This window comes from Nestor notabilis, unplaced genomic scaffold (assembly GCF_000696875.1).
Source record: "Nestor notabilis isolate BGI_N333 unplaced genomic scaffold, ASM69687v1 scaffold13478, whole genome shotgun sequence".
NCBI classification, from domain to species: Eukaryota; Metazoa; Chordata; class Aves; order Psittaciformes; family Psittacidae; genus Nestor; species Nestor notabilis.
The window spans coordinates 22220-29597 of NW_009939707.1; the positions used below are offsets into that span (position 1 = coordinate 22220).

Here is a 7378-nt window from a genome sequence, read left to right on the forward strand (position 1 = left end):
CTGGGGTTTTTGCTGCCCCACAACAGCCCCTTGGGCTGCTGAGGCTCTAACTTGCTTCACCCCCATCTCTACCTCTACAAGCAGCTGGAGGTTTTCTGCAAACTGTTTGCTCCGTGGCTGGATGATTGCATGTCTGAGCACCAGTGCTCTACAGACAGCACTCTCTAAGCTTATTGTCTGAGCAGATGGACCTCAGTTACTATGTGAACCTAAAGAATTCCAGGCTCCCTTTTAATTAGGGCAATGCACCAGGAATAACAGTTCAGAATTAAGGGGTTCTAACAACGCTGCAGGGAGGGCGCTGGTGACTCAGGCTTTGTTTTCCCAGTTGAAGGTTAAGCAGGCCCACTATCCCAGGGAATTACAGCCCCTTCCTGCCAAATGTGCCTGGCTTTGTAATTAATGTGTAGCATCACTCTCTTGGCAATGGGCCCTGCATAGATTTTATTCACTGTTTTGTTCCCCCCCTTCTCTTTTACTGCTGTCAGGGAGGGTGATGGCAATTGTTTGTTATTGGCTGTCAGAGAAAAGTGTTGCAACCAACACTGTCTGCCTTGAAATCCAAGTAGCTTAACTGCAGGAGGCAGCTCTTCCCTTCCTGCTAGTCGGAAGCTAATAGTTTCCCCCCACAAATTGAACAGGAAGGCAGGCTGCATGGTTTTTACTATTTATTCCATTTCTGGTATTAACATACCCCCACAAACAAGTATTTAGCTTGCTCAAAGCAGCCTTGGTCCATTTCAGTTCATAACTACATATTTCAAACTCCTGCAAAGTTTAGCTCATTCTACATAAATACAGCCTGTCCAGTAAAGCATTTCCATTCAGCACAATAAGCAGCCTGTAGCTTTCCACAGTGGTCACCTTCACAGATTTTACTTAGAATTTTACCTAAACTAAAACAAGTTTACCTAAAACTGCTGTCATTCCACTTCTTTTTGGCCAACTTCATCCATGGATGAACTTCCTATTCTCAGCAGAACATTACCACCACCACCACCACCTCTCCTGGCAGCAGCATTTTCAAGGTCTCAAGAGTACCACCTCCATTAACTCCAGTGTTTTGCTGTTTCTTCTCCATTTCCTGTCAAAACAAGGGCAGATTTCTACCCCTCTGAGATCAAGCTCTCAGCCCAAGGAAGCAATGATCCCTGACAGGCATTCTCTCTTGCTTTCACTCACTGAAGGCAACTCCCTTCTTAATTCAGCCAAGCAAAGACCTCCCTGGTTTTCCCTGCAGGGCAGGAGACCAAAGCTCCAGCTGAGTTTGTTGCTGCTGCACTCAAGGCTTTTTGTGCCTGTAAATTCACTTCTACAGATCAGTGAAGACATTTCTTGAAAGCAACTTGTCTCTATCTGGCAGGTTGGAAGCTGAAGGGGAAAACACAGAATGGCAGGTCTAATTTCTCATTCAGCTTTAGAGGAGCAGTGGGCACCAGCAGGATCCCATTATCCCCCAAACATCCACCGGAAAGACTTTCTGCGTAGCAGGCTCTGATGGCAGCTAACTGTTTGTCCACCACGACAGGAGGCCCAGGCCTGGCTCACTGATGGATCCCTGTTCACAGAGAGAAGAGGAGAATGTGCAGTGGAAAACTGCATAGAGAATGCAGGAGGAAACACATCAGAATTTACTCTCTCTCCCCACCCTGAGTTATGGATGAGGTACTCGCTTTTCCCCTTCCTGATCAGAGCCTTCCCAGCACTTGCCCAGACTCCTTGAAACCTTGCCGACACTACCCCCAACGTTCAACACTTGAAAATCAAGCACCCCTTCCACCTCCTCACTGTCCCCACTTAAACACAGCATTAATTGGTTTAGATCCATCTTTCTCTCACACTGTACTCTGGTGGGTTTTATGCCAAAACATGGAATGGGAAAGACAGTTTAGCTGCTGTGTAAACCTTGATGTGGTTCTCCCAGCACTGTACTCCTCCTGTGCTCACTCCTACGTGCAGGGCCTGCACCCACAGTCTGCTTCAAATCAGCCTCCCAGGGGGACTCCACCAACAACCACAAAGTGTTCCAATAAAAACAGACAGCAAACACAGAGCGGCCACACCAACCACCTCATTTCTCCCCTTTTCTACTCCTTCCCTTTTGTGACTCCGCTTCACTGTCAGCTTAAAGCAGTCAGTTCCTCAGGGAAGGGATGCTATTTTAGCCGTAGAATAAAACCACAGCATTCACAAAGCTGTATGAATTATGCACATAGTTACCACGAGAGTGTAGGGTGCCTCTTTCTTCTGGACTTCTTCTGTGGCACTGGAAGTGGAAGCCTCCGCAGAGCTGGGACCCGTCGGGGATGTATCAACAAACGTCTCATCCACAACTCGGAAGCGGATCTCCTCCCCAATGTCCATGTAAAGGTCGTGGGCCCCTTCTTCTGTCTCGTATTCCCACACCCACACCTGCTCTGCTTCATCGCTGGCCATGCCAAGGGTTAAGGAGGGAAACTATCAGTATTCTGCCTGACAGATCACTTCCTGACAGCTTTGAGAGCAGTCTCAATTCAAAGCCTTTTCACTATTCTTTCTCCAGGGGCAGTGCACTCTCCTCGGTGATCATCTTCACAGGACCCCCATCTGGTTTCTGATTTTCCTGCTTCAAGGTGTACACTGTGGGGCAGAGTTGGGGTTACCCCCACCCCCCAAAAAAACAACAAAGACTCCCAAACAAGCAAACCCCGTCAAACCCAAGACCTCACCTTAAGTGTATTACACACACAATGTCTATCTCAGCATCACACAATGCGGTAAAACCTGCGTCCTGCCTTCAGCAGCAGCCAAGACTAGAGGCAGGGATTAAAATGTGGTTGTTCAGGGGCTGCTGCCATTCATTTCCATTAGCAGGCACAATGATCCTGCAAACCCCTGTCTGGCTGTGATAACAGTCTGTAGGACTTGCCCGACACAACGGCTTAGCTTCTGCCACTGAGCACCTCCATTGTTGCAGCAGTGAATGCCTGCTGGGCCAGCACTGCACAATCCTTTGAAATGAAGTAGTAAAGTTATGAAAGGTGATCAAGGGATACAACTTAGCTGGCTGCTGCAGGGATTCTGGTGGGATGACAATATCGTCAAAGAATCCAATAGAAACTGTGGAGAAAAGAATTTGATGAAGACTGAAACAATTCTTTGCAAATGATGTACCACAGCGATTCCTATAGTGCATTTCTACACTCATTCTCCTTCCTCTTTCAGGAAGGAGGTGGCGCAGGAATTATTCTTTGAGACACAACACTCGATTTCAGTTGGCAGCAAAGTAGCCGCCCAGCTGAAAGTCCATACAGCAACAGAGGGCACAGTCTGTGTGCCCGCTGGGAAAGGAAAAGGCTGTTTGGAGCAGGATTGGAAGTGAAAGCATTCCAAGAAATGAGTCAGATGCTATAGAGGTCTGCAACAGAAAAGAGCTTAGAAATCACAGATGTAAAATGAAGTTAGAACAGCCCCCACCTCCCCCCTGAGATTTCACAATGCTGAATTTTATCAGAAAGTGGACAAGCCCAAATTCAGCAAGACATGCAGCCAGGATAATCTTATTGTCCTGGCTTAGCAACAGAGCAGAGGAGCTCGCCTGTGTGGAACACTCCTACAAGAAACTAAAGCAACTCATCAATTATGTATTCCCTGAATCTGACAGCACTTTGTGCTCACAAAGACATTTTCCTGCCATGTTTTCAGGTACATGAAACAACGATGGATTTGCACAGAACTGTAGGGAAGATCTATCAGATCAAGCGGATACTACCACTTTGAAAAAACAAGTTAACTGAAGCAAGAAAACAAATCCAGTCTATGCTCCAGATGGGGCTGCCTGTTCTTCTTTGGGCATGCACATGAATGACAAAAGGAGAGGGGAGTGCAGACAAAACCATTCAGGGCAGGGGAAGCTGCCAGGCTCAAACTACCTCAGATCAGAGCAGTGCTAGAGGCCAGTGATAGTCTTTAACCAGGCTACAGACAGTGCAATACCACCTGAAATCACAGTATCTCAACAGCCCCAAGAGCTGTGTGTTCCCCCAGTGTTAGAAGTTGCGGTTTACCATGAACACCATCCTGACTGCAGCTTTTAATCTGTCCAATGAGGATCTCATCCAGGAAGGGATGGAAGACCACGTAGCGGAAATGCACTTAAAAAGAAAACAGATCATTAATATTATGCCCACGTTAGTGAATTAGACTCCTTCCATGGGTTGGCAGCCATTAAAACAAAATCCCACATCCTATATGCCCTCTAAAATGCTTCCCCAGTTTCTTCTACAATTTCCTTACAGGCATTAATTAGAGAGAAAAATGGGAGCAAGAGTTCTCATTCCTAACTGGTTTGTACGAGATGTTGCCCAGCAGTGCCCTGCTCCCTGCTCCTCAGTCTTGCCAGAGTTTAAGATCACAGAATGAAACTGTAAGATGAAGAACATGGAGCGGGCCTCTGCTTAAGTTAGGATCTGAGCATTCATGCACAATGCTCCAAGGCCAAGAGTATCAGTTGAAATTATACTTTCTCCTAATACTTCTGCTCCTTTTATCTTTGTCAGCAATGCTGTACTTTCTTTAGATGAAATAACTGATAGCACATATTATCAGAGTAAGATACTCTAAATTAACTGGACTTTTCATCCAGGTTAAATAAGATGTTTCTAACTAAGCATTTTGCATTTATAATTATTAAAATGCTATACTAAAACAATCTTACCTGAACAATGCTATGAGCAATTTAACGTAATTTTAGCTGTCCGTACTCAATGTTCCTCTTTTACATAAAATCAGTTACAGTACACTAAAGAAAGAGTTATTACTAGGATTTATCAAAGTGCCATCCCAGATTCTGAAAGCAGACTTCTTCCCAAGCTCAGAGAGAATACATTCTCCCATTTCAGTTCAAGGAGTAATTCAAAGTCAAGAAGCTGAATGGAGACTAAAGCAAGCAGGAAAGCCTGCCATCCTCCTCCAGTATTAGAGCAGCTTTTATTTGAAGGGAGCAAGTTCTCTTGGAACTAAAGTTTAGACAAGGGGAGCCACATTCAGTCAGTCCAGTTCGCTTCTAACTGGAAACACTTCATTTGCTCAAGCTCCACTTCCCCACTGAAACTAAAAAAAACCACAGTGCACCTCTTTCCAGTATAAAGAAACTTATTTTAACTTTAAAATTATTATGAAATTTGCTTTTATGCATCTACTTCCAGTTTTCACTCAGATTTGCCAGAAGTCAAAGTAAAGAAATAAGTCATTCCTTATTTAAACAAAAAGTCACTAGAAGTGTATGCTGAACCAGATCTGTCTACGTCTCAAAGATGTAGCAAAACTTCCAGCTAGGAAAACAGCATCAAATGCTGTGCAAATGCTTTATGTAGAAAGGTGTTTCAACATTCTAGCTAGAGAAAATAAGCTTCAAAAAGAAACAAATACTAGAAAAACACAGAATAATTAGTAAAACTGATTTTCTGTGTGCTGATTTCCAATCATTCTAAATTAAATTAACCTCTTCCTCGCTCCACGCCTACATCTCTAGTGGTAAAACAGAGATGGACTGTCGGGAAAAGCCAACAGGACTGGCTATTTAAACCTGTATTTGTACCCAAAAAGTGCAAAGAAAATAAGAGACTTTTGCCATGTTCCTCTTGCCCTCCTTTTAGGAACAGAGTTAGGGCGACGAACTCCAGAAGTTCCTTTAAATTTACCTTCCTTAACAACTGAACTCATTACATTTCCAGGTCACTAACCCTCTGCAAAACGATGTAACTGAGGTCAAGCACATACCTTTGGTATGAGATGCACCATCTCCAGGGAAAATGTATGAATCTTCCAGCTTTGTGATATCATACAGACAGATGCAGAGGCCAACATTGTACACAACCTGCTCAAAGAAAAGAATTAAAAAGCAATAAATCAAGCAACCCACCAGGTTAAAGCAAGTAAACCATCAGATTTATACACTACACATGTCTTTTCAAAACAAGACCACAGAAGGGTGGTTTTGGTATGCTCAACAGCCCCAGCCCAAACCACTCTGCATTGCAGGGGAACCCCAAACTTACTCGGGTGTTATGGGAGCAGTGTTTTCACTGGCACTGTGAAGAGCACTCCTACAAACAGAAAACCTTGGGGCAACTGTCAGCAGTGAGAGAACTTTGCAGTTGCCAAGACAGTTGCCCACAGACATCATTCACCAGCCCCACAGCTTGTCTAAAGGCTAAACATACTTTTTGCTAGAGTTATACTCTTAGAAGCCTCTAGGCTTGCCTTTGTCTTAAATTAAATTAGCTCTGGGGAGAGATGAGGAGAGCTCTTGGTTTCTCTGCTACTTCTGAGAGGGCTTCACAGCATACAAAATCTGAGGCCCCTCTACCAGTCATGAGTGGGTGAGGGAAGATCTCTGCTTTTTGTCACCTGTCCCTATAACCTGCTATTCACAACCCTCCATCACTTCAGGTTGCTCTTTTGAGCACCCTTCACGTTCACAAGCTGCATTCTGAGTTTTGCCCCTACCTTGCACTGAAAGCTGTACATTAATCACAGCTCTAGGGCTGCACAGGGACAGAACACTTGCTTATATCCTGCACCAAAGACCAACTTTTTACTGCCACTCTGTATCTTGAGTAGTTAAGCACAGACCAAGACAGCTATTAACACCTTCATTTCTCTTCCAGTGTTGCTGTTCTACACTTTACACATAAGAAAAAACTGTACACTATGAGAGTGCTGAAGCCCTGGCACAGGTTGTCCAGAGAAGCTGTGGCTGCCCCATCCCTGGCAGTGTTCAAGGACAGCTTGGACACAGGGGCTTGGAGCAACCTGCTCTAGTGGAAGGTGTCCCTGCCCGTGGCAGGGGGTTGGAACTGGATGAGGTCCCTTCCAACCTGAACCAATCTGTGATTCTACCTTCTCTTAAATGCCCCCCTCTGGATGGATCTGCTTTTCAGACTGAATTTTGGTTTGCTACTCTACACACAACCCATCAGTTACTCTCAGTTCTTTTCCATGCTTCTCTGCCCCATCTGGCATCTCACTGTATTCCCATTACAGCATCAGCCATCAGAAAGAAGTCCCCTTTGAGATGACACATGGCTGGCTGTTTCCACTCTCTCTTATTTCAGTTGCTGGGGACGGCCTTCACATCTCATCTATCCTGACACCTCACCCACACATCTCGTTAGGACCAAGTGAAAGAAACACTTGGGGATGCTACAATGCCTCCACCAACCTATACATGACCCACACTTTACCTTATTGGCTAATTTCTTGTTTAGCTCTTCCGCAATGGATTCATTCAGTTTCCTCTCAAACTGCCAGGGAGGAATTCTCACCGTGTCCGTCATCTCTACCAGGACAAACATGGTTGCGGGCAGCGCCTCTGAGGAGAGCGAGAAACACCACC

The 7378-nt window shown here is 45.1% G+C and overlaps 1 protein-coding gene across 2 annotated transcripts; it reads right to left on the reverse strand.

The window, feature by feature from the left end:
* Nucleotides 1-947: 947 nt before the first annotated feature.
* On the reverse strand, nt 948-7352 carry POLR3H (polymerase (RNA) III (DNA directed) polypeptide H (22.9kD)). Of its 2 annotated transcripts, XM_010020002.1 has the most exons (6): nt 7227-7352; nt 5761-5857; nt 4047-4133; nt 3036-3099; nt 2221-2428; nt 948-1558 (listed from the first exon to the last, which is right to left on the reverse strand). In XM_010020002.1, the coding sequence occupies exons 1-6, from the start codon at nt 7335-7337 to the stop codon at nt 1505-1507; spliced, it is 621 nt and encodes a 206-aa protein (XP_010018304.1). In that variant the 5' UTR covers nt 7338-7352; the 3' UTR covers nt 948-1504. The 2 variants fall into 2 exon arrangements, with proteins under 2 accessions (XP_010018304.1, XP_010018305.1); XM_010020003.1 differs by lacking the exon at nt 4047-4133 and having other exon boundaries at nt 7227-7337.
* Between the last annotated feature and the right edge of the window lie 26 nt (nt 7353-7378).

Excerpts from the sequence above, each read along its gene's own strand:
- POLR3H (XM_010020002.1), bottom strand. The coding sequence starts at position 7,337 with ATGTTTGTCCTGGTAGAGATGACGGACACGGTGAGAATTCCTCCCTGG. Across the intron at positions 3,100-4,046 it reads CAGTCAGGATGGTGTTCATG|TTTCTATTGGATTCTTTGAC; the intron begins GTAAACCGCAAC and ends TTTTCTCCACAG. Across the intron at positions 1,559-2,220 it reads AGGCACCCTACACTCTCGTG|GGATCCATCAGTGAGCCAGG; the intron begins GTAACTATGTGC and ends CTCTGTGAACAG.